The sequence below is a fragment of the Pogona vitticeps genome, chromosome 2 (genome assembly GCF_051106095.1).
Source record: "Pogona vitticeps strain Pit_001003342236 chromosome 2, PviZW2.1, whole genome shotgun sequence".
Lineage (NCBI taxonomy): Eukaryota > Metazoa > Chordata > Lepidosauria > Squamata > Agamidae > Pogona > Pogona vitticeps.
In genome coordinates, this window is record NC_135784.1 from 159,964,794 (window position 1) to 159,991,254 (window position 26,461).

General features: G+C 42.3%; 1 protein-coding gene, 1 long non-coding RNA gene and 2 other non-coding genes across 6 annotated transcripts in view; 3 read left to right on the top strand and 1 right to left on the bottom strand.

Annotated features, from left to right (window-relative positions):
- Window positions 1-7,022: 7,022 nt before the first annotated feature.
- On the top strand, window positions 7,023-9,513 carry LOC140704640 (uncharacterized). Its single transcript, XR_012083957.2, has 2 exons — window positions 7,023-7,235; window positions 8,893-9,513. It is a non-coding gene; the product is annotated as an uncharacterized LOC140704640 (long non-coding RNA).
- On the top strand, window positions 8,419-8,483 carry LOC140705280 (small nucleolar RNA SNORD104). The gene has a single exon (XR_012084708.1). It is a non-coding gene; the product is annotated as a small nucleolar RNA SNORD104 (small nucleolar RNA).
- On the top strand, window positions 9,051-9,186 carry LOC140705297 (small nucleolar RNA SNORA76). The gene has a single exon (XR_012084725.1). It is a non-coding gene; the product is annotated as a small nucleolar RNA SNORA76 (small nucleolar RNA).
- A 3,283-nt stretch (window positions 9,514-12,796) lies between the features above and the next one.
- Window positions 12,797-26,461, bottom strand: part of TEX2 (testis expressed 2) — a 111,492-nt gene continuing 97,827 nt past the window's right edge. For 2 of the 3 annotated variants that reach the window (XM_072990992.2, XM_072990993.2), the window contains exons 8-12: window positions 26,192-26,324; window positions 20,738-20,863; window positions 16,884-17,093; window positions 16,430-16,550; window positions 12,797-14,712 (exon numbers count right to left, since the gene is read on the bottom strand). In XM_072990992.2, coding sequence (XP_072847093.2) covers window positions 14,590-14,712; window positions 16,430-16,550; window positions 16,884-17,093; window positions 20,738-20,863; window positions 26,192-26,324 — 713 coding nt within the window. In that variant the 3' untranslated portion in view covers window positions 12,797-14,589. The remainder of the gene's footprint in view (window positions 14,713-16,429; window positions 16,551-16,883; window positions 17,094-20,737; window positions 20,864-26,191; window positions 26,325-26,461) is intronic. The other variant, XM_072990994.2, reaches the window with a different exon arrangement.

The window sequence follows — 26,461 nt, forward strand, 5'->3', positions numbered from 1 at the left end:
AGGCGCTTTCATGGTTACACCCCTTTTTGCACAAAAATACTGAGCAGGATACTAGCCTGCATGTTCCTTATTGCTAGAATTATTGTTTGCCACTTACCGTATGGAGTCATTCACACCTGATAAAGTTCACTGCCAGGGAAGCAAAACTATATAAACTTTGACAGGGTGCCATGCTTTGAATTCTACAGTATTCTTCTTCTGGCAGAAAAATAGAATTCTCAACAAAATGGAGGACAAAAAACATGCTGCTAAACTGTCTCAAAGGTCAGTTTTGCAGACGAGTTGAAAAAGTGTCAAAAGCTTGTCTAACCTCTTTTGCAGTTTAGCTTGCAGACCAAGTTAGTCCAGTGAGATATATGTTTGTTTTGCACATTGGCAAGCATTTAGGAAGAAAAAGTCACCCTGACCCTACTATGTGAATTTCAACTGTAATAAACAGAGAAGCAATGCATTTCCATTAACTATTCATCAGATCTAAAAGTCCTTGAAGAAACATGATGATTGAAGGAGACATTTAGCCCTTTGTGACTGAACAAATGCTGCTTAGCAAAAGCTTTTTCCTAAAGGCTATTAGTTTTTATATTTTTTTATTCTATATGCAGAGTAGAGACTTCTGGCTTTGTTAAATGTCATTTGCTATTGCTAGTTTTAATAGGAGCTGCCAGGTAGATGGTGTTTTGTTCCAAATAATTTCTTCTATGTGAAGTTCAGAGGCAGCTTGTAGTCTTTAAGTGACCACCAGCCACACCCAAGCAGAAGAGTGAAGTATTGATTGGGCTGAGAAAAATCAAGACTGGTAGAATTGCAACAGGAGGAGGGGAGCCTAAATCTCCCCATGCCCAATTAGGATGGTGGGCCACAGAATGTTGACTTTTAGGGCAGATGGAAAAACAGGGAAGGCAAAAGAATGGAGTAGCATGAGAAAGTGCAGTGATCAAGAACACTGCACACAATATTTTGTTGCAGGTTCTACTTCTATATTCCTCTTTATGCACTGTGTATGCTTGTCATGTCCAGCCTCTTCACATGGAAAAACAAATTGTACAAAACTGTATAGAGGCAGTTTCAATCACTGGAAGTTAAAAGAGTTAGGAAGTAAAGTAACTCTTTGTTGAACTTTTGTTCCATTCATAACATAAAAGAACTTTCCAACCAACAGAGTAATATGGGCCTCTAAAACAGTTAGATTCACAGGAAGAGTATTTTCACTAAAGGTGGAGAATGAGAAACCCCTTTAGATTTTATTGGATTGCATTTCCTTACAGAGCATAGTCAATAGGGAGGTATTGTGGGAGATACTGGCCAACAATCTCTGGAGAGCCGATGTTTCCTACCCCTAGTTTAAAGCCTACCTTAAAACACAAGTGCCTAAGAAAAGCAGCATTATTTTGAAAAACAGCAACACAGGTGTGAGGGGAGTGCGATGGTCCTGCACGACGGACATATTGTAAGTAGATGAGTGGAGATTTAAGTTGTGAAATGGCTGGTCATTAGGTGTGAGTAAGGAGGGAAGGAGAGAAGAGTGTTTAGTCCAGAAGCCTGCTTCTGTACCACCTCAATAGGTTATCAATGCTCTGATCTTCTGTTTGAAAGGTGGGAGCACAAAGACATATTAAACTGTATTCCATCTCACTGAATGCTCCAAACTGCTGAACGCAGTTACCTGTATTCAGAAAAAAAGTTCAATTGAACTAAATAGACACACAAGGAAAAGTAGAATCCTGTGAGTATTTACTAAGGAGAACATGAAAACAAAGAAAAATAACACTGAATCAAACAGGCCTACTGGATGCAATGCTGTACACACCAAATAGCTATAGGAAACCTAGCAGGAGGGTGTAAATGTAACTGTATCCTCTGTCTGGCAGTCTCCAGCAAAGGTTATAAAGGTAAAGGTAAAGGTTCCCCTTGACAATTTGTCCAGTCGTGTTCGACTCTAGGGGGCAGTGCTCATCCCCGTTTCCAAGCCATAGAGCCAGTGTTTGTCCGAAGACAATCTTCCGTGGTCACATGGCCAGTGCGACTTAGACACGGAACGCTGTTACCTTCCCACCGAGGTGGTCCCTATTTATCTACTCGCATTTGCTTTTGAACTGCTAGGTTGGCGGGAGCTGGGACAAGCAGCAGGTGCTCATTCCGTCACGTGGATTTGATCTTGCAGCTGCAAATCTATAGACCTTACATCACACAGGCTTCTGCGGTTTAACTCGCAGCGCTACCACGTCCTAGCAAAGGTTATACAGAAGCATAAAAAATAATAATGCACTATGAAATTGATCCCAATTTACACCAATCCTTCCAGAGTTTTCAGGGTAAATTACTCGTAAGTGGTTTACTAGCATGCCCAACTAGTAGCACTTTGGCACATGTGGCTTGCTCAGGGCCATAAATGCAGCAGAGTGCATAACCTCATCAGCCAGACATACTCTGAGCAATTTCTGGTAACGTCTCTCCAGGGAGTGATGGTAGGGTTCAAACACCCAGTCCCCTGGCTCTGCAGTCAAGTACTCCAACTTCACCAGCTCATACAGAGGTATGCTGCTGACTGCAAATGTGGACATTTTTGAAATAAATCAATGACCATTAAGAATCAATGGCTGTTAAGCAGCATAGGTATATGCCATCTTCAGTATAAAGAGGCATAGATCTAATGCTGAATGTGACAAGTAGCCATGCTGCCTGATAGCAATGGATAAGGTCCATTAATTTATCTAATCTTTTGTAAATATATCCAAGCTGGCAATCATCATGACACTTAGTAATAGTGAATCCCGAAATTTATGCAGTCATAGACATCCAAAACAAAAGTCTGAATGGGGGTAAGGTGACACACTAAAATGCTACTGTGCAGCAGTAATATTAGAGTCTCTGTAATAACTGAGTTAATCAATTATGGAAGTTCTGTAGAAAACAGATGCTACGGAAACACTACAAGTCAAGTACTTAGGGTAGTTGTGTCATGCCCACACTGAATCCAAGAATTGCAATGGCAGCCAGCACTGAACAACACAAAACAGCACACACAGGCCATCCAAACAGAAAACTCACAGCTATTTTCGACCTCTCTTTTACTTGCCACTCAGGATGGATTCGAGCTCTGAGCTGGTCTGTGCCCAAATAAGGGGCACACAGATCAGGTCTGCCCTGTTTGTTCCCTTCTGAAGATACTCAGAATCTTTGTCTGTATTGACATGTGTGCATTTCCAGATGTCTGAAAAACCCAATTCCCATGAATGGGGAAATGCCCATGGCTATGACTTGCAGGGTGGTAGCCATGGTGGTTGATATGGCAACATCAGAGACATATCTGGTAGAACTGTTTGTTCACCTTCAGGCAAAAGAACACAAGGAAAAGAGACGCGGGAGAGAACAATTATGAACTTTGATAGTTTGTGGAGGAGTAAGGAATGGAGTGCTTTGCCATTCCGTATCAATATCCTCTGTACTGGTTCAGAAAACAGCACAATTAACTCTTAAAGCATTTCATGGGAGAATTTAATTATACAGGATTCTCACATTCCAAAGATGCCTTAAAAAGCTGTGAGTGGCTGCTTGAGTGCCAAACTAACTCTTACCCCTTTTTTCTGTTCACCTAATTATTTAAAAAACTTTTTAGTTTTTAATATTTAAAATATAGAGGGAGAGATACCAGCAGTCAGCTTTCAAAAGTATTTTAAATCTTTATTTTCTAAAGATGCTTTAAGCCTTCATTTTATACTGCACCCAAAAAAATGTGGAGAGAGGCTGATACAGCATGTTGACCTCACAGAGAGACCGCCTGCAACACCTTATGTGGTTGGAACATACAGAAAAGTCTTTGGCTTCCTTGGGGGATGAAGCAGTTCCCTTCTTTGCTGATGGCTCAGCATCTTTTTTGATAAGGACACTTTCAATTTCCTTTCCCCCTCTTTTAAGCAGGCCGTTTCTTTTAATATTTTAACCCCCAAATGCCAGATGTAACAGGAGAAGGTTGTTACAGGGGTGCCATCCCACAACCATGGACTCTCTGTCCAATCCTGTTGTTCATGTTCGGAGTTTTAACTGAATACACTTCACATGCCCACTTGCCACTATTTAGGCTTGGTGTAATTTTTACACTTTGATTAAAAATGCAAGTTCAAAAGTTTCCTGCACACTGAGTCGCTGGCAAAATTAGAGATGGCGGTATTCGTATTCATATATGAATATCCCTGTGCAGGTGGACTTAACAAGGGTTCTGGCCCCCGGAACCGGACCGTCCACTCATGCGTCCTGCGGGCGGCGGCGGCCCTGCAAATCCTTCCAATCATGGAGTGATGCCTGGAGTGCCGCTCTCGTCCCACTCAGCTGGCCACTTGGCAGCCGAGCAGGAAGACAGCGGCACTCCAGGCATGACTGGAAGGATGAGCAGGGCTGCTGCCGCTCCAGGATGCGTGAGTGGACCCGTGTTAGTCCAGCTGCGCAGCGATATCCGTATTGGTATACCTCCACAACACACAGCAAACTATGGCAAGTTCTTAAAGAAATGGGAGTGCCTGACCACCTTATCTGTCTCCTGAGAAATCTATATGTGGGACAGGAAGCAACAATTAGAACTGGATATGGAACAACTGATTGGTTCAAAATTGGGAAAGGAGTACGACAAGGATGTATTTATTTATTTATTTATTTATTTATTTATTTATTTATTTATTTATTTATTTATTTATTTAATATCCCACCTATCTAGTCAACTCAGGACCACTCTAGGCGCCTATTGTCCCCCGGCTTATTCAACTTATATGCAGAATACATCATGCGAAAGGCTGGACTGGAGGAATCCCAAGCCGGAATTAAGATTGGCGGAAGAAATATCAACAACCTCCGATAAGCAGATGATACCACTCTGATGGCAGAAAGTGAGGAGGAATTAAGTAATGAGGGTGGAAGAGGAGAGTGCAAAAAACGGTCTGAAACTCAACATCAGAAAAACTAAGATCATGGCCACTGGTCCCATCACCTCCTGGGAAATAGAAGGGGAAGATATGGAGGCAGTGACAGATTTCACTTTCTTGGGCTCCATGATCACTGCAGATGGGGACAGCAGCCCCGAAATTAAAAGGGAGGAAAGCGATGACAAACCTTGAGAGCATCTTAAAAAGCAGAGACATCACATTGCCAACAAAGGTCCGAATAGTCAAAGCTATGGTTTTCCCTGTAGTGATGTATGGAAGTGAGAGCTGGACCATAAAGAAAGCTGACCACCGAAGAATTGATGCTTTTGAATTGTGGTGCTGGAGGAGACTCTTGAGAGTTCCCTGGACTGCAAGGAGAACAAACCTATCAATTCTAAGTGCTCACTGGAAGAAGAGATCCTGAAGCTGTGACTCCAGTACTTTGGCCATCTCATGAGAAGAGAAGACTCCTTGGAAAAGACCCTGATGTTGGGAAAGTGTGAAGGCAAGAGGAGAAGGGGACGACAGAGGATGACATGGCTGGACAGTGTCTGCGAAGCTACCAGAATGAATTTGACACAACTATGGAAGGCAGTGGAAGATAAGAGGGCCTGGTGTACTCTGGTTCATGGGGTCACGTCGGACACGACTAAACAAATGACAATCTATAGACAAAATACTACTTTAGTACTGCCTTTCTCAAATGATCTAGTGACTTTAGCATGCTGTAAAAGCACTGGAATTAACAATTTCATTTTGTGTTCATTAATGACTTTCTCCCAGTTGACTCTCTCATTTATAAATAATTAGGTTCTAAAGCTCAACATCCACAGAAGATAATTGCTGGGCTGGAGCTGAGAAATATTCTTCTCCCACCTCACCTCCATCTTCTGTTTTTTTGAAATGAGCCATTAGTGCCCTCTAGCGGAGACCAAGAGTACTGTAGAGTAAGATCCCAGTGCCTGGTAGAGTAGATACATGTACAGTAGAGTGTAGACGGAAACTCATAAGGTTGGGTGGAACGGGTAAAAAGACTCTTGAAATATCTCACTTTCACTGTACCTTGAAAACCCGATGAGGTCGCTATAAGTCAGTTCTGACTTGCCAGACACAACAACAACAAACAGCTGGAGACTAAAACAAGTTTGTGACTGGGAACAAAATAAACAAGAAACATTTAACTCTTTAGAAGTTAGAAGTTGCTTAGGTCAATGGCAGGACTAGTGGAATTCGGTAGATGGCTTCAGAAGGACAATCCTCTGGATACATTCTCTAGCAATCAGATTAAAACCATGCAAATATACTGTACACCAGATATAAAGATAAATGTATAAGGCAATTTTTTTTACAAATGTTTAGATAAAAAGCGGGTTATGAAGAAAATGCGTGCCTAAAATTAAGTAGGATAAGAAAGCACTTGAATAGAGATAACCTCAATGTATCTTTGATTGCATTGGTTCGTTTATGCATTGCAGACGAACCCCTTCTTCAGCGGTATCCTAATTTACAGCACAATTCTATGAATTTATATCGGAAGTCCTGTTAAATCCAGTGAGATTGACCGGGGTCAAGAGGATTTAGGGCTGCAATTCTGTACCAATTGAAAGAAGCAACAGCAATTACTTTAGAGTAGATCTCCAAAGAAGTAGCATATTTGAGCACGCTAACCACATTTTTTTTAAAAGGGGGAGGGGAAGCAAACGACATTCTGGTGGCACTAAGATCTGTGATAGCAAAAGCAAAGCGTGCTGCTTCTCTATCACCCCATAGTGCTTAAAGAACTCTCTGGGCGGTCTCCAAGTTATTTATGCCCCCCCCCCCCCGCGAGCTGGGTACTCATTTTACCGACCTCAGAAGGATAGAAGGCTGAGTCAACCTTGAGCCGGCTACCTGGGATTGAACCCCAGGTCGTGAGCACAGTTTTGGCTGCAGTACAGCAGTTTAACCAAGGCGCTACGAGGCTTTGGGTGCGAGCATGGGATTTGGCGGATCAGAATCCACTTGTGTCTGTAGGTTGAATTTGCCCCCAAACTGCAGCCCTACTTACTTTTAGCCCAGGACTAGTCGACTGACCCTAAGAAAGGCAACCGCCGGTCCCCCCGCCCCCGCCCCCACCCCCGCTTCCCCTGACTGCCTCCCGCACGAAGCCTCTGTCCCGGAGAAAGAGAAAAAGGAAAACGCCAGGCCCCTTGACGACTTCACTCCACGTCCAATCATTCGATAGCGCGATGGCGTCACAATGGCGAAAAGAGGCGGGCCTGGACGAGGGGTACAAATAACAGTGGCAGGAGAGGAGCCTGTTCCTTTTGGGCGGGGAACGAGGTAAGGCGGGGGGAAGGGAAGCGAAGGGGAAGTAACCCTTAGGTGGGTTTGGGATGGCGGGGGGTGGTGGTGGTGGTGGTGGTGTCTCTGTCGCTCGCTGAAGGATCGGAGGGGCTTTTTCTGACGCGAGGAGCGTGTGGCGGAAGAAGCACTTCAATGTCGGCGAATAAAACAGCAAGGCTTCCCGGGCGGGGACGGGGGAGGCGAGGCGAGGCTCAAGCCCGGGAGAGCAGGAGAGAAACCAACCGCTCTCCGGTTGTTGCAGAGCCTGAATTGCAGCTCCGGCCGGCCCTCACAGTTGACCCGGGTGGAGGGCGAATGCTGCCCGGCTACACCGGGGCCGGCCGCAGGTGGCCCAGCCAGGCCGTGAGCGGGGTGGCCATTAGCTTCGAAGCGGCGGGCCAGCCCACTGCCCGCCCGCCTTCGTTGACGGAGTTCGGAATTAGGACGGAGGGAAGCAGTTCTCGCGGCACGGGTGAGGGGTGGGTGGGCTTGCCACGTCCCATCGTCCCGGCCTGCGCCTGACCTTTTGCCCTGCGTGGCCTGAAACAAGGGTGGCTAGCCGTGGCCAGCAAGTTTTAGTGCCTTGTGACCAGAGCATGTGTAACGGGGCCGAAAGGGAGGGGAATGGGGTCGCTTTATATTTGCTTTCAAAGATCCTCGTTTTGGGGGCTTCTTGAGGTGGTCAAAAGGTCCCTTAATTTATGGACTCAAGTGCAGAATTTCACAGTGTTCTCGTTTAGTGAAAGGGGAGCACAGGGCATGCTTTTCCCCCTGTGGTTTTCGTTTACGCTGTACATTGTCAAAGCACCGAAGATTAATGGGCTGGATTCCTAAATCTAGGATGATTGGACAGTAAAGGTGTATTTCTTTAAAACATTTCCAGAGAAACATGTCTGTTGGCTTGAAAGAAAAAGCTACTAATTTATCATGTGGCACTTTATATACTGTGGCATAACCTTTGTAGACCACAGTCACCTTTAGTGTTGGCTGATGCTGTGTTTTGATTCTCACTGCAGTAGTGTCTTTTTGACTACTCCAAATCTAAAAGAGGACTTCTGTTAGGCTGTGGGAGGTGGCTGTGATTGGGGTGCAATTAGAAGTCAATCCATTTGGCATGGTCGGGGAAATCATGCCGGTTGTGGGAGGCAGGAAGTGGTGCTGACTTGGCATGTTGCTGGCTGCCATGATGATTCTCTTTTGGCGTGTTAGACTTCTGATGCAGATGAAGAGACATTGAATCTGAGCTTCCAGCACTGGTTGCCAAAAGCAGGTAGTGTTACCCACAGTTTTCCATTATAGCAGCTCGTTGCTTTGTGTTTCCCCAGGATGTATTCACAAGGACTTAAAATAATGCTCCACAGAATGGAGCATATAATATTGCTGTAGACAAACATGTCAGGTTGAGCAAAAATCTTAAATACCAATCAAAACTGTAAGGAAGCAAGAGTCACAGAGCATTCAAAATTGTTTAAATTTTAATTTATATGCGTACACATCATCCATAGCCAGCCAGTGATCATTGACTTGAGGAAATATGGCTGTTGGCATGTATGATTTTGAATCCTTATGAAAATGGTGGGCGTGTAAGCTTTCTTGTTGGATTGGTGCCAAGGTGCTCCTTGGCCAGCTTTCTAAATCCTCTCCTTGTTCTCAGGTTCAGCAAGATTTTTCCTTGACCTTCTGGAGTGAAAGCGCTAAGAAACAACCATTCTTGCATCAAAGGATTGCTGAAGGGATGTGCTCCATATACTGTAAATAAAAGCTAAATAAAACCACTCCTTTTGTGTAGAACTTTTCTTAATATGCTTTAAAGCACTGCCTTTGAACTAGTGGATGGCCCCTGTTCATGGTCTCACTGGTTACGCAACAGTGCAAAAACAATGACTTGCTTATAACTGGTGTTGCTCAGCTGAACACTGAGTGATATTTTTAAGGGCAAGTTACATTTTGTCCCATGATTAATGCTACAACTCAGAAATACTTCAAAGAGTAAATTGCAATAAAAGTTCTAAGAACTTGTAATATAGCATTCTAAAGGGTTCACCATGTATTTTACTGTATGTGAAAGAAACATCCCAGACTGAAGTTGTGCTTAAGCCAGGAGCAGCTCGTTAGCTCTCTTGCTTAGCTAAATGTCCTGTCATTGTTTAAACTACCGTTTCTCTGAAAAAAAGCCCTAGTATGATTGTAATATAAGCCCTACCCCAAGAGGACATGACTGCTTGAATAAATGTATTGTGGTACATTAAAAAAATAAAACATCCCCTGAAAATAAGCCCTCGTGTTTTTTGAAGCAAAATGTAATATAAGATCCTGTCTCATTGGCCTTTGGTCTTGAGGCCCTGAGCAGTTCTGTTTTGAAGGAAAAAGTTGACCACTAGATGGCAGAAAGGAACTTCAATAATGTGTAGTAACTAGAGATGCATATTCATATACAAATACCCCGGCACAAGTGGAGTTAATGAGGGTCTACACCCTGGGGCTGAACCGGCCTCACTTATCCCTTCAATCATCACTCATGGAGCCCCACTCTTCCTATTCAGCTAGCCATTCCAGGCAAGGGAAGGGAGTGGCTAGCCAAACAGATGAGTCTCCCTGTAGGCTGCCAAGTGGCTAGCATAGAAGGAAGAGAGTAGGGCTCTAAGTCATGCTGAAACTTGCTTGGATTACTTAAATTTCTGTAGATGAGAATAACGTAAAGCGAACAGTAGATCTGGCTGTGTGTTATTTATACTGTATCCTGTAGGGCTATTTTGAAAAGTTCAGAGATGTAAGGAGGTCCACAATGCTTAAATCCCACTTGTTACAATCCCAATAGGAGTTTTAGGGTACTGTATGCATAATATTTTAAATCTGCTGTTTGACCTTTGCTGCTACTTGATGAGTTTCCATGGTCAAGAGATGATTTACAGCCAGATCTGCATCCTATCTTCAGAATTCCCCAGGAATTGAAAGCTACTGTAGTGGTTTCTGGATGCCGTGGTTTTTCAGGAGGTGCTCTCTATGGAGCTTATAGAGCAGTGAAGACTACAATTCCCAGAAACTGCTGTGGCAGGTTCCATTTAAAAAAAAATATTAGCAGGACGTGGTACCAAAACAGGTATGGAACCCCTGTTTCAGATGAGAAAATACAGAGGGATCTCTTATGTGTGGGTTTCTGGCTATAGTTTTCCGGGAGTTGGGAACCCAAAAGATTCAAATAGCCTATCCCCAGTACTTGATACCTTGTTAGTAAATATAAGCTATTTGTATGGAATTTTTATCCAGCTGGCTGGATTAGTTACTTGGGTGCAGATCCAGATGTCGAGAGTTTGAGTCCCCACTGCACATCCCAGAAGAACTAGCCTGTGTGGCCTTGGGCAAGTTACACAGTCCCAAGGTACCCCCAGAAGGGAATGGTAAACTCTCTACTGAAAAAAAAAAACCCTGGAAAGAGTTTCCTTAACTGACTTGATAGCCACAGTTATGTAGCTTAATCATGCTCTCTGAGATAACTGCTGTAGTTTTCAAATACCCCAGTTCCTCACAACACTTAACAACGAACACTGCTGGAAACATTGACTTGTGTAGGGGAGTTTTCATAATGCTATGAATTCCAAACTGGAGAGAGACCTGTTGGATTTGTGCATCACAAAAACAGGCAAGCGTGCTAGTGAGCCTGCTTGTGTCCTGTGCTTTCCCAAGTCGGGGAAATAGTTGTGTGGTGGAAAGTGCTGAATGATTGCCCCCCTGTGACTGCCCTTAATAGGATTGTAGCCACTATGTACAGCTCTTAATAATTTAGGGCACAATCTTATGGGCCTTGAGAGGGCATTTTAGGAACTGAGGGTATAGTGCATCCACTGTGTAGGATCTTCATGGTTACTCTGAGGGCATAGAACTGGGATGGAGATAAAGTCTCTGTGAAGCTTCAGCTCACAGAGCAGTTCAGGCCTGTTGCAGCTGAACTGAAAAGCTGGAGTCCAGGCCTGTTAGCTTTCACTGCCACTTCTGTCAGAAAGACAGGGTATAAACAAAAGTAGACATTCTATAACTTAGTTAGGCATCTTTCAGTCTCAAAAGACTATGGTAACGTGCTCTGTATGGAGGACTTGGAACAGCGTCTAGTGTGGCTGAGGAGGCCAATTTGAGAGTGACAATCCCTTCCACTCTGAAGACAAATCCAATCTGTCCCCTGTCCAGCTCCCTGATTTTGTTGCTTTCGTGACTGCCTCTTTGCCTCCGCCTGCTGGACAAGGGTCTCTTCAAATTGGGAGATGCCGTGATGCAACGCCTGCCTCCAGGCTGAACACTCAGACATCAAGGTTTCCCATCTGTTGAGGTCCATTCCTAAGGCCTTCAGATCCCGCTTGCAGATGTCCTTGTAACGCAGCTGTGGTCTCCCTCGGGGGCGGCTTCCCTGCACTAGTTCTCCATACAGGAGATCTTTTGGAATCCAACCATCAGCCATTCTCACGACATGACCAAGCCAACACAGACGTCGCTGTTTCAGTATAATGTATACATGCAAAAAATTCCAGCTCGTTCTAGGACTACTCTATTTGGAACGTTGTCCTGCCAGGTGATACCAAAAATGCATCAGAGGCAACACATATGGAACGTGTTCAGCTTCCTCTCCTGTAGTGCACAAAGGGTCCAGGACTCACTGCAGTACAGGAGTATGCTCAGGACACAGGCTCTATAGACCTGGATCTTGGTATGTGCTGTCAGCTTCTTACTGAGCCATGCTCTCTTTGTGAGTCTAGAGAACATGGTAGCTGCTTTGCCAATGTGTTTATCCAGCCTGACATCTCGGGAGAGTGTGTCAGAGATTGTTGAGCCAAGGTACACAAAGTCATGAACCTCCAATTCTTGCGTGGAGATGGTAATAATGGGAGGTGAGTCCACACCCTGGCCATGACTTGTGTTTTCTTTCTGATTGTTAATCCAAAGTCTTGGCAGGCCTTGCGAAAACGTTTCATGAGTTGTTGGAAATCTTAAGCAGAGGGGGCAACAATGGCTGCATCATCGACGAAGAGGAAGTCCTGCATGCATTTCAACTGGACTTTGGTCTTCGCTCTCAATTTAGAGAGATAAAGAGCTTTCCATCTGATCTAGTCCGGAGATAGACAGCTTCTGTTGCAGTTCCAAAGGTGTGCTTCAACATGACAGCAAAAAAGATCCCAAAAAGGGTTGGTGCGAGGACACAGCCCTGTTTCACTCTGCTTCGTATGACAAAGGGATCTGATGTTGAGCCATCAAAAACTACAGTGCCCTTCATTTCCTCATGAAAGGACCTGATGATGTTAAGGAGTTGAGGTGGACATCCAATCCTGGGAAGTACTTTAAAAAGGCCATCCCTGCTAACCAAATCAAAGGCCTTTGTGAATCTATGAAGGCCACAAAGAGTGGCTGTTGTTGCTCCCTACATTTCTCCTGCAACTGTCTGAGGGAGAATACCATGTCAGTGGTGGATATATTAGCTTGAAATCCACACTGTGATTGTGGATAGACTATAACTTATGGGGACACAATATTCCTATTTTTTGCGTTTCCAGAAACAACACAGAAATAAGATGTTGATGTGGAATAAATTTATTTTAGGAACAAAGCAAGCCCATTGTAATAACCCACATAGTCTAATTATGAAGTGCAATGAAGTCACTTGTGTCAAATCTGGAGATCTGTTTTCACATTAGTGCACCTAGGCTTTTAGAATTTGTTATTGCACACAGTGAAAAAGAAAACTGAACAAGACATGCAGTCTTCAGGAAGAGGCAAAAATGTTTTCATAGAACAACAGCTGGAAACAGTACACAGAATGGAATGAACGCAAGAGGTTTAGGTAACAAAAATAAGTGTCTAAATAATAAGTACTTAAATATATTAAATGCAAATTTTCTTTAAATGTGTTTCAGGCAAGGTGCTTAAAAATCATTCAATTTACTTTGTTTAGCGATGGCAAATCATGAGAACTTTTATACACAGTAACTAAATACAACATACAAAAATGTTTAAAAACCACTTAAAGCATAGTACACTATTTAAATAGTGAGTTCAACAGCTCACCTTCTTTGTAAACTAATTTAACATTCTTTTCATGTACATTGGCAACGCTGAGTATTAAGAAACACTCATTACTGGTTTTGATCATTTTTGTAGTGTTCAAAATTGTTTATGATTTATGGTTTAGTCACAACATCCATACAGAAAAGTAAAGCAAGGCGATTACTCTGGAGTGTTGGCCATAATGCTTTGAAGTCTTGATGCCCTTCTTGTTTTCACAACAAGATGGACTACCAGGTATCTTCACTGACAAACAAGTTACAGTAAAGATCTGACCCTCTTTAAAAAGTTGCACAGAGGTGGACTCCTTGTACTTTATGCAGGAATAGAGTATGCAAATAAGGAAAACAGGAATGTGGGACAAATTTAGTCAAGCTGAATGACTCCATCTGTACAGTCATTTCTAGTGCACTGACACATGTACAACACAGCATTAGATACTTCCATATGTGTTAATGTCTTAACATTCACTGTTAAATCAAGACACTGTGATTGTATCTCACTAAATAAAAAGGCTTATGATGGTTTTATGTCATGGCTTTGCCTAATTTCCCACCCAACCCCAAGAATCATCAGGTCCCTTGTCAACCAATTCTGTATGCTTGCATGTGTTATATGGCTACTTGCTTCCAAAAGAAGTACAATTTTGTATGAAAAAAAAATATAGAAGTTACTATGTATAATCCAAGTGAAGTGATTCACAATTATCACCTGTACATCTAATTTACATTCTTAACTCCGGAAAGCCTTTTAGAATTGCTTGACACAAGCTATCGGACTGCAGAAGTGGAAAGAACATACCAGTTCATTTTACACCTCCTACTGCCTGAGAGAGAAAGAGAAGAGGAGTATATGGGGGAGGTCTTCCAGTTGCACAATTTTTTTTAAAAACCAACGATAGGTTTCGTAGGACTGCAGGAGACAAGCCCGTGTGCACTGTCAGTGCTGCATGCTCACAAAACACAAACAAAAAAACCCCCTCAATGTCAAAGCTCTTGGATCAATTACCACGGATGTGACTTTTCTAATTTTTTACAGCAACATATTGCACATTAATTAATTGCTGTGCTGAAAGCCCAACAGCAGCTGCTGCAAGGTTACAGACCAGTTTAGAAAATGGAATGAACGTAACTCAAACAGATAGGATCACAATCTGGACACTGGGAGCAACAAGTGGCATTAAAGCAATCCTCTTCAAAAAAACCAAACGAAACATGGCACAAGGACAAAAAGTCTAGACAGTTTCATTTTAAAAAACGCAACCATGATAATATCTGTTAATACTGTAAACTGCAGTCTTCACATTTCATGGCTGATCAGTAGCATCCGTGACAGACTCTTTCGGAGGGCACACACAGGAGCGGGGATCCATGGCTGAGTGCATAAGAGGGATATAAACATCGTCCATGTTTGGCATGACAAAAATTTTCTGTGAAGGATAAAAATTAATTATAAGACAATTCACATTAAATGAGTGACCCAAAGATACTATTTTAAAATATTTAATTCATTTCCCCTTTGAGTTGGGTCCCTCTGACAGAACCTAGAAGTGAAATGGATAAGGAACTTACAATCTATACTTCTTGCTTTTCTATCTGGCATTAACATTGTTATATTGGGCCTTCTTCACAGCAAAGTAAGTATAATATGACAGATTTATGGCAACCAGGCATAACCATGGATCTTCATCAACTTTTGCAGTATGAAATACAGAAGCATGAAAATCAGTGATGATACACAACATGGAGAGAATTCAACTCTTTTTGTCTGCCTTTCTGTTCACACTGGTAAGGACTGCAATATGTGAACTGTGTTAGCTGATACAGTGCTGATTTCAGTGCTTAACATGTCTCGTCTCAGTGTAGCACTCTTTCAATTACTAAACATTAGAAGGGGGGATTTGAATGGTAGCAAAAGGGGTGGGTAAGTAGGTTGTGGTAATGGTAGAGAAAGGTGAGGAAACAGTGGGGCTGTGTGATGCATGGATACTTGAAACACACCTACCCAGGGAAATTAAAACATTTCTGCATGAACCATAGCAGTGATTTAAATGTCAAGGTGTGGCATAGGGAAGTTTGCATCAACCCAGAACAAATTTCTGTAACTGGTATGTTCAAAAATTGTGGGCAGGAACAAGGAAGCATCCTCTGGTAGCAGCGAATTTTTAAAAGAGGTACCAAATTGAACTGTGAGAAGAATATCTGCATCACCAAATTATTTCAGTTGGAATATTTCTGTAAATATACAGTGTTATGGACAAAACTATTAGAAATTGAAAACTGGCTGATAATTCATGTGCAAAAAGAATCAGCTTTATGTCTGAGATAATTCACAATAACTATATCCAGCAATCCTCTGTACAGTGGTGCCTCACTTTACGATTGCCCCGCATTACGACGAATCTGCTTTATGACGATCTTTTTGCGATCGCAAAACTATGGTCTAAATGGGGAAATTTTGCTTTGCGATGATTGGTTCCCTGCTTCGGGAACTGATTCTTCGCAAAACGATTTTTCAACAGCTGATCAGCGGTTTCAAAATGGCCACCGGGTAAATAAAATGGCTCCCCACTGTGTTTAGAGACAGATTCCTCGCTATACAGGTAGCGAAAATGGCTGCCGTATGAAGGATCTTTGCTGGACGGTGAGTTTTAAGCCAATTGGAATGCATTGAATGCTTTTCAATGCGTTTCAATGGGCTTTTTATTTTCGCTTTACGATGTTTTCGCTTAACGGCGATTTTCCTGGAACGGATTATCGCTGTTAAGCGAGGCACCACTGTATTACTCATTAAACCTACTGAAGGAAAACAATATGAGACGTTGCTTATCTGTATCATTAGCTTTCTGAGTGGTCATCTGTGCACTCACACAGATGGGGGTTTTGCACCTGTCCACAAGATTCTCATGTTAAGTAGCTGAATAGCATTTTGGCTAGAACTCCATCCATTACAAATGGGTGGGTGTGCCCTGCTAATCTCCCCTCCATTCCTAGCCTGCTGTGAAAAATGAAAATGGCAGAGTCACTTGAGGACAGAGGGGAATGAGTAGGTTTCTGATTTTAGCCTCACCACTGATAAGAAAAGTTAACTAGTGGCACATACCAAAGTCAGTCAACATTGAACAGATTGCTGAGGACATCACATACCTGGAATTCTTGCTCCAGTTTTTTCTCTATCCACTCAGTCACATGAACCAAAGTCACTTCCCTCTCACCAAGCTTTGGGCGAGCTTTTAGCTCCAGATAAGGTGGTCTTCGAAAACCGTACCTGAGGAGGACACGGATAATGAACCATTATGTTTTGTTATCATAGTAAAAATCTTGCCGTGTCTCCCCAGATGCTCAAGGAAGTACGTACAGTATTTACTCCGTTTGCAATCATCGCCCTATGATGCAATGTAAACAAGTGTACCAGGTTTGAGACTCCTTGCAAATATATTTAAGATCAGATCTGATACTCCAAAACACTAAGTTCAATAGTATCATAATGAAAAATCATTATAAGCACTAGCCATGAGATCTCACACTTTTCTTGTTTCAAATCTTGTAAGGAGACAGCTTTGAAGTTCAGAAATTAACATGTAATCTTCATTGCACTTACCATATTCTATCAGTAGGTGGTGGAGGAATGTTAACAGCTAGTGTTCCTTTACATTCTTGTACCTCAACAGTTAGCAACAGTGGAGTATTTGATACCTCTTCAATCTTTTTCTTGATGAACTCAGTCTCGGTTGCTTTCTGGAAATATTTCGACTTGGTGATTTTATCTACAAATCTCATTATTTTACTTGTTCGGTGCCCTCCCACATACCTTAGAGAAAGGATATAAGAAAAAGGCATCAACATGAGTTTATAACATATCTCATTATTTTACTTGTTCGGTGCCCTCCCACATACCTTAGAGCAGTGGTCCTCAACCTTGGGCCTCCAGATGTTCTTTGACTACAACTCCCAGAAGCCTTCACCACCACCTCTGCTGGCCAGGATTTCTGGGAGTTGAAGTCCAAGAACATTTGGAGGCCCAAGGTTGGGGACCACTGCCTTAGAGAAAGGATATAAGAAAAAGGCATCAACATGAGTTTATAACAGCCCTTAGGAGGTAAAAAAAGGGTCCTCACATTTTTATAATGTTCTGCAGCTGTAAATAGAAAAAATTAAAACCACTGGTGGCCATTTTGCTATTGGACAGGGAGGAAGGATTGGCGGCCCCTCGGATTTTCTGGAGAGCTATGGGGAGGCTCTGTCCCATGCATGTGGGATTCTGTCCATGACCATAAGTAAATGGGCAGAAATATTGGTTCAACTGTGTGCACCCGATGAAGCACTGCACACCCACGTGGCTCAGAGGGAATATTGCTCTGGAGCAAACGCAGAAGAGTTCATGGGGCTGTGGCCTGGCTATGGCATAGAAGGAACCAGGCCTCTCTCTATATATTTTAGGTCAAGAGAACTGAGGTCTAGATGGATGCAGATGTCCTTTCCAGTGGTTCTCAGCTCTCAGAATCTTCAGCCAACCTAGTCAAGGGTGAAGAATTGTGGGAGCTGATCAAAAACATCCAGAGGGCTTAAATGTTGACAGAAACCGAGGACACAGCATTTGCTCAAAATGTTAGCTACTGTGATAGATTAAAGTTAAAGGACCTTCCGGATGAATGCCTATTTCCTCCACACTGGCCAGTTTGGCAATGGTTGGTGGGCAGTCAGTGCCAACGCATCTTGAAGCCAGCAGGTTCTGTACCCCAGCCAAAACTGTGGCTGTGACCCAGAGCTGTTTGCACCCCCTCTTCCCAATTGTTAAAGACTTTGGGTCCAATAACCTGTTCACACATGCCCTATTTACTCCTCTCAAATTTAAGTAGAAGCTGGGAGTGAAGTTACACCAGCAGGAGCTTTTAAAAGGAAAAGTGCCCAAGCCCTCCCCTTCTTTTTTCTTCTCTCACACTTCCTTTATATAGTCCCAATAGTCACAACCAGTTTTGAAACTCAGAAGGTTAAAGAGGGCCACTTTAAATATACTGTGTTGATAAATGAAAAAGTGCAGAAAAAACATCCTCATTCAAGGGGATTGTTTCCGGTGCAACTTGGTCAGTGCTTCTTGTTTTATTGCTCCAAACTTGGTGACAATTCTGGTGCAAATGGGAGGAACTGCACTAAAAGAAAAACCTCCATGCAACTTTTCTGCTTGCTTTAAAGAACAAGGAAGGCATGCTCCTGGGAAGCTGGAAAGAGTAAGTCATGTATGCTGGCAGTTCATTCCTGAATTGACTGTGGCCTCTTGACAGATTTCTCTTCAGACTGTTCACTGCTCTTATGCCAGGGATCAACATGGTGCCTAGAGATAATGCTACTCTCCAGCCATTACAGCAACACAAGCAGCCGTTTCTGAAGCTCACATCACAAGTTAAGTTGGCTGGATTATTCATGATTTTCCTGAGATAACCGACATTGATCTACAGGCTCATCAATAAAATTTCAGAGACACTTTAGGTGGCCACCATTATCAGAAAGACAGCAGAAACACATTTACAAGTGTTTAGCAACTGATTTTCATTTGGCCCGAATACCTCCCTTTTCCAGATGGTACTGGAAGTATGACAGGCATCTATTTTTAATCATAAAATCTGTTTATTCTAACATGAACTGCCATGATAAATGACAATATATTAACCTTCTTCTTAATCATTGTCTGAGAAGATACAGGAGTTATTTCTAAAGCCATGTAAAAAATTTTCTTTTTCTTTTTTGTTGCATTTTAATTTTTTAATTCAGTGAAAGTATTGAGCTAAACAGATAAACAGCCCGAGTCAGCGTAAGCCATCCTCCCATTTCTAAGGCAGAGTTTTTATGGACACAGAAAGGACAACAGTAGCACAGGAGTAAGATTATTACTATTGGGGGGGGGAGAGTATAACGAGTAATAACTCATTTTGCGTGTGTTTGTGCTTATTTCCAAAGATGTGCACAGTATTGGCTCATAACCAGTTACCCAGGAAGCCCAACAACGGCGTAATGACACCATTCTGTCCCTGTGCTTTCTACAGACATCCATCTGGGCCAGACTACGCGCTGATGTACATAACTGTCTCATAACTGTCTCACACTAGTTCAAGATCATGCTCAGTTTGAACACAGCAACACATTTAGCTGTAAACATTCAGAGGACCCAGGATGGCAAAGTCTGCCCTAGAAACTCTGTTCTTTCCCTGAAATCAGCCATATAGCAACGTTGAAACCTATTGGTTTCTACTGAGTTCAAAGATTGTGGCTAGATGTTTCATTGGTGTTCATTTATGATGGCTTCCGATATTCAAAAGAAGTGCTGACTCAGGATATGCCATGTAATGTGTTTATCTGCTGTCCTTTGTACAGCATGCAGTGCGCTGATTTGCCCATGTGGTGGAGGGAAAGCAGTCTGTATTTCAGATGTATAGCATATTTTTCCATGTATAAAATGCTACTTTTTCCTAAAATCATTACACTAAAAATTCAGGGGCATCTTATACACAGAAGTAAGCGGAGACCATGGAGAACAAAACAGCCCGTAGCTTGCCTCTGTAAACAGGCTTCCTTCAGCCACGAGGCTTAGCTTCCTATAGTCAGGAGACTTAGCTTCCTCCAATCATGAGCCTTATGGAACTGATGTCAGCTGACCCTGAACAAACCAATTGGAACTCACCTCCTTAGAGGTGGAGCCTGTAGGTTCAAGAGTCAACAGAGACAAAATGTCCCACGTTCTGAGCTCAGAGGCTGAATCCTCAAAGCTAGTTTTTTCTTAATTTTGGGGTTAGAAAATTGGGGGAGGGCTCTTATAAATGGGAGCATGTTATAAATGGAAAAATATGGATATGCAGTTCACCTACCTCACTATGCGGTTGATACTTGAATAATAATAATTATTTATAAACAATACTTTTACCCCACCTTTCTCCTCAGAAAAGGACCCAAAGTGGCTTACGTTATTGAAAGACAATATTTAAGAACAAATCAATGAGTATACAAAGGTAGCATACATCATTAAAAGGCAATCAAAGCGAAATACACCAAGTATAGAAATATTAAAAAGGAACAAACAAATACCACTCTGAGGAATGGGAAACATAAGCAGTACTAAAAACACAGTCAAAGCAGTCATTCTTTTATGCCTTTTACATCAGAAATATGAGGGAAAAGAACAAGAGTCACCTGTTCATTTTATCAGGAAACCACAAAAGCCACTGCTGAATGCATTTGGAAACAACAAGAGGATTTGTTTTATTGTGTCCTAATACATCTCCTAGACAAGGTAGATTTTCAAATGACCTCACCTGTACCCAGAAGAGCTGAGAGGCCTACAAACATTTTGATGGAGAGAAGATAACTGGTTCTCACACCACAGATCATTTGTGGTAATACTCATCATGAAGTAGGCCTCACACCAGAGACAATCATGGCTGCCTTTGACAAAGAGGTACTCACCCTTCCGCTCCTGGCACTAAAGGCTTTTCACTTCCTGTTGCTTCGGGAGCATCATCTTCCTCTGAGGAGCCAGCGCTGGAAGATTCCTCATCACTGTCTGCAAGGCAATAGGCGCGTGGCCTGAAACTAAGAGGGAGGAGACCAATTTTCAGTGTGGGAGTTAAGCTTCAATAGTGAGGGCCAGGAGGAGATTTTTGTACCTTACAAGACTATTAAATTAGCCTCCCCCAAGGGGACACCCACCAGATTAGTTGGGCCACAGCTCTCATTATCTCCAGCCACCATGGCTGGTGGCCACATTGGTTGGCAATGGTGAGAATTATAGCTCAACAAATTTTAGGGATACCTAATTGAGGACAAATGATCTACATTATTGCTGCACCCTTCTGTATCTTCTCACTTTCTTTTTTAAAACATGCATTGGACTCACACATAGCAATATATGTTTTATTTCCACAGTTTTCTACCCCTTTTTTTCCCAGTTCAATAAGCTATATCAAACCTTGGTCAACAATGAAAAGGAACACGTGTGTGAGCATCCTGCATGCAATCAAATGGAATGTGGAACAGCTCAAACATGCATTGCCTTCTTAAGTTGACTTCCGCTGTTCTATAAGAGTAGAATGCAACAAATTTGACAGTACCAAAGTAATACAGTGAGTCCATTTGACTTAGTACATTTTGAAAAAACTTGATGGAGCATGCTTAGGAAGCCCAAATGAATTTCTGTATGAAACATCAGGATTGATTTTGCAAGTGCTGTGTGCCACTTCCTGAAGAAATGCCCTTCCTCTCAGATAAATACAGTCACTCTTACAGCTAACCTGCAGGCATAGCTGAGTCACATCTGTCCATCTGCCCAGTCGCTAGTAGTATCAAGGTCTGACATGCTTTAATATAAGTCTAAAGAAGACTAAAGGCAGTTACAGTTTCGGATTCAAAGTGCAGCTAGCATACTAAGATGACCTGAAACAATGCAGAATAAGGATATCTTGTTCAGATGGTCTCTTTACTGTTTGATTGTTCTTTGCATGTATAATGGTACCTGATAGTGAATCAGGGTTCTTTTCAAATGAGAAAAACTTCTAGGAGGTTGCAAAGCAAAGATGTAGTGGCACCTTTTCAAAGCCAAGGGCTCTAGAGTATGTAGAGAACACTTTCTTTCTTTCTTTCTTTCTTTCTTTCTTTCTTTCTTTCTTTCTTTCTTTCTATGAAACACATCCTCAATACACTGACAATCCTGGAGATCTGATTAATATTTTAAAATACAGATGACATGGGAGATTAACATTCAGATTGGTGCTTTTTTCGTTTAGTCGTTTAGTCGTGTCCGACTCTTCGTGACCCCATGGACCAGAGCACGCCAGGCCCTCCTATCTTCTACTGCCTCCCGGAGTTGTGTCAAATTCATGTTGGTTGCTTCACAGACACTGTCCAGCCATCTCATCCTCGGTTGTCCCCTTCTCCTCTTGCCTTCACACTTTCCCAACATCAGGGTCTTTTCCAGGGAGTCTTTTCTTCTCATTAGATGGCCAAAGTACTGGAGCCTCAGCTTCAGGATCTGTCCTTCCAGTGAGCACTCAGGGTTGATTTCCTGCAGAATTGATAGGTTTGTTCTCTTTGCAGTCCAGGGGATTCTCAAGAGTCTCCTCCAGCACCACAATTCAAAGGCATAAATTCTTTGGCGGTCTGCTTTCTTTATGGTCCAGCTCTCACTTCCATACATCACGACAGGAAAAACCATAGCTTTGACTATTCGGACTTTTGTTGGCAAGGTGATGTCTCTGCTTTTTAAGATGCTGTCAAGATTTGTCATTGCTTTCCTCCCAAGAAGCAGGCGTCTTTTAATTTCGTGGCTGCTCTCTCCATCTGCAGTGATCATGGAGCCCAGGAAAATAAAATCTGTAACTGCCTCCATATCTTCCCCTTCTATTTGCCAGGAGGTGATGGGACCAGTGGCCATGATTTTAGTTTTTTTGATGTTGAGTTTCAGCCCGTTTTTTGCACTCTCCTCTTTCACCCTCATTACAAGGTTCTTTAATTCCTCCTCACTTTCTGCCATCAGAGTGGTATCATCTGCATATCGGAGGTTGTTGATATTTCTTCCAGCAATCTTAATTCCGGCTTGGGATTCCTCCAGTCCAGCCTTCCGCATGATGTATTCTGCATATAAGTTGAATAAGCTGGGGGACAATATACAGCCTTGTCGTACTCCTTTCCCAATTTTGAACCAATCAGTTGTTCCATGTCCAGTTCTAACTGTTGCTTCCTGTCCCACATATAGGTTTCTCAGTAGAGAGATAAGGTGGTCAGGCACTCCCATTTCTTTAAGAACTTGCCATAGTTTGTTGTGGTCCACACAGTCAAAGGCTTTTGCATAATCAATGAAGCAGAAGTAGATATTTTTCTGGAACTCTCTGGCTTTCTCCATAATCCAGCGCAAGTTAGCAATTTGGTCTCGAGTGCCTCTGCCTCTTCGGAATCCAGCTTGTACTTCTGGGAGTTCTCGGTCCACATACTGCTGAAGCCTACCTTGGAGGATTTTGAGCATAACCTTGCTAGCGTGTGAAATGAGTGCAATTGTGCGGTAGTTGGAGCATTCTTTGGCACTACCTTTCTTTGGGATTGGGATGTAGACTGATCTTTTCCAATCCTCTGGCCACTGTTGGGTTTTCCAAACTTGCTGGCATATTGAATGTAGCACCTTAACAGCATCATCTTTCAAGATTTTAAATAGTTCAACTGGAATGCCATCACCTCCACTGGCCTTGTTGTTAGCCAGGCTTTCTAAGGCCCACTTGACTTCACTCTCCAGGATGTCTGGCTCAAGGTCAGCAACTACATTGTCTGGGTTGTCCGGGATATCCACATCTTTCTGATATAATTCCTCTGTGTATTCTTGCCACCTCTTCTTGATGTCTTCTGCTTCTGTTAGGTCCCTCCCATTTTTGTCCTTTATCATGTCCATCTTTGCGCGAAATGTTCCTCTAATATCTCCAATTTTCCTGAACAGATCTCTGGTTTTTCCTTTTCTGTTATTTTCCTCTATTTCTTTGCATTGTTCATTTAAGATTGGTGCTACTGTATCTGTAATGACCAACAGAACACCACAAGAGACACAAATGTTATCCATAGATTTCAGCAGACAAGTTTTGGATGGACGTTTTCTCAGTGTTTTTTTTTTCTTTTTGTTTTTTTACTCCAGGGCTTGGAGGCGCTGCATCAAACCGCTTAATATATCACATGGTATAGCTATTCTGCACTTACCACTTCAGTGTGCATAAAGGGAATAAATTCCTTGTGTAGACAAGTTTCTTATTCAAGTCAAAAAGGTAGAAGCCCTTTCCAATTTAAAGGAACAACAGTACTTTTTGCATATTAGAGGAAACTGTGTTACTCCAGCACACTCCTCTCCCTCACCATCTCCACAGGAAGACGTGCTGGTACAGCTTCAGACAATGTGGCAAGAGAAGGCGTTATTCATTTATCTTCATCTTCCTCAGTTAGTTCTGATGTTGTGATTCCAGTCAAAGCTAACACCCATCCAACATCAAAGAATGTAAAGAATCCAGTCTTATTTTTGTGTTCAAGAAAGGGGTTACAGTGGGCCAAGAGACAGGTTTCAAGAAATGTAGACCATGTGAGAGCTTGTACAGAGGGTCTTGCAGCTTCAGAAACTACAGAGCTAAATTACTTGATTTCAAAGCACTCTTTGTTTTCAGTAAAGAAAATGTTTTGAATGGTTTCAGCACTAACAGAATTAACACTCCACAAGGAATGAGATGATATGACAAATACCACTCACCAGAAAAAAATCCACAGATTGACGGATCCAAATATTATTAAAAAGGAAAGGAAATGAAAGGGGGGAATGAAAAGAAATGAAAGTTAGAGAAGACACAATACGGTGAACCTTCTGTGTAGTTTCATCCAGAAGAACTGGATGACGCGGGTTAAGCAGAATTAGCTGGCTGACATTTAAGCAAAGCAGAAATTGATTTTAAAAAATACACTTTCTTAGGCCATGCAATTTCGACTAGTGGCACAATAGTAATAGTGAGGCACACTGATATGATGTTGTAAACTGAGTCAGGTAGTAGTCAAAATACCTAAAAATAAAAGGTATATGCAAGTTTTTTTTTGGACAAACCCCTAACTGGTAGCCTTTTGCTAATCTCAATAAAGAGCATATCCATATAAACAACTGCTGTATTGTAAGTCCACACTTATGTAAAGCCCACTGAGTCAATGGGTCTACACTGGTTGAGACTAGCAGTGCAACAGTGGCCACTGGGGAAGTGAGTGTGACAGTCTCAAATACAACAGCCATGCCATATAGGACTGGGGATCCTAACCAGCTGTGATACAATGCTGTCAAATCAATGGGGGGAAAACATAGCTAGGAAAACAGGGACTTTCCCATAATTATGACTTCAGCCTCAGCTCTTGCTAAAGCACAACAGACATTGCCCACTGTTTTCACATCAATAATGCAGGCTCTGTTGCTCTGATGTGGTTTTTTTTCCTACTACAGTATCTCCCATGAGTTATGACACAATGCCCAAAGTACAACACTCTTGTCTTTCCAGAAGGGATGGGGCCAGATAGTTTAACTGCTGTTTCCATGCTCTACTGTAATGTGGACCAAGTGTAACTATAAAGGGGAAAAAGATGCACACACTCCAAACATAAAAGGGGGCACAGCATACTAGTTTCAGGGAAGAGGCATTTTTGCTTTTTCTAACCTTTTCCAGGTTTTAACTCTGCTGAATATATATATATATTTGGTGTACAAAAGAATTCACATGATCTCCCTTTTTTCTTGAATAAGTCCAGGCAATTGTTATTAACACCTTAGCTTGAGCAAACTAGGTTAGCATATACCAATGGTAATTATAAAAACAGCACTCATAGTTCCCCTGAACATCAATTTGCAGGGGATCCCAAATCCAAACAAGCCTCTCTGCTAAAGAATGACAAATTAATGAAAGAATTAATTACATGCTGTCAAGCCAGTTATAAATTATGGCAACCCGTGCCAGGGTTTCCTAGGTATAAACTATGGAGAAGTGTTCCTCTGCTTGTTCTTCTGAGGGCACTCTAGGTCTGTGCAGCTTGCCCAAGGCTATATAGGCTGGCTTTGTTTCCGGCAGGCACAATGAGGAATCAAATGTCTGATACTTGGCTCTGCATCTAGGTAGTCCAATTCACTGAGCTTTATCCAGTCTGCTACAGACTTACAAAGCACACTTTGCAAGTACTTTGAGATCAGTTTCAATGGAATACAATACTATCCTTGATGTAGCAACTGTAACAACACTAATCGCTCCCTATAAAGAAAGCAAGGCTCAATGGCTCTTTCACAGAAAACAAGCATCGTTACCTTTTCAGTTAGCATTTTTAATATATAATAACAAAAAAACAAAATACAGTAGCAATAGAACTGTTCCTTACCCTTCTCTGCCAATTTCTCCGACTTTCAGTGCTTCACCCAGAGGCTCCTTCCCCAGTTTGGTCAAATTCATTTTGGTCTCAAGGGTCATTAGAAAAGATCCATTGTAAGATATTTCCAAATCAATCCAAAGCCCTGGCATTGTGGGGGGGGGGAATTAAGGATTAGAGCTGACAGTCCAAAATATCCAAGAAAACAGTACTGTAGATATCTATCCATATATCTATTCTTATATATTCTTACCTCTTTTCTAGACCATTTGTGACATGGAA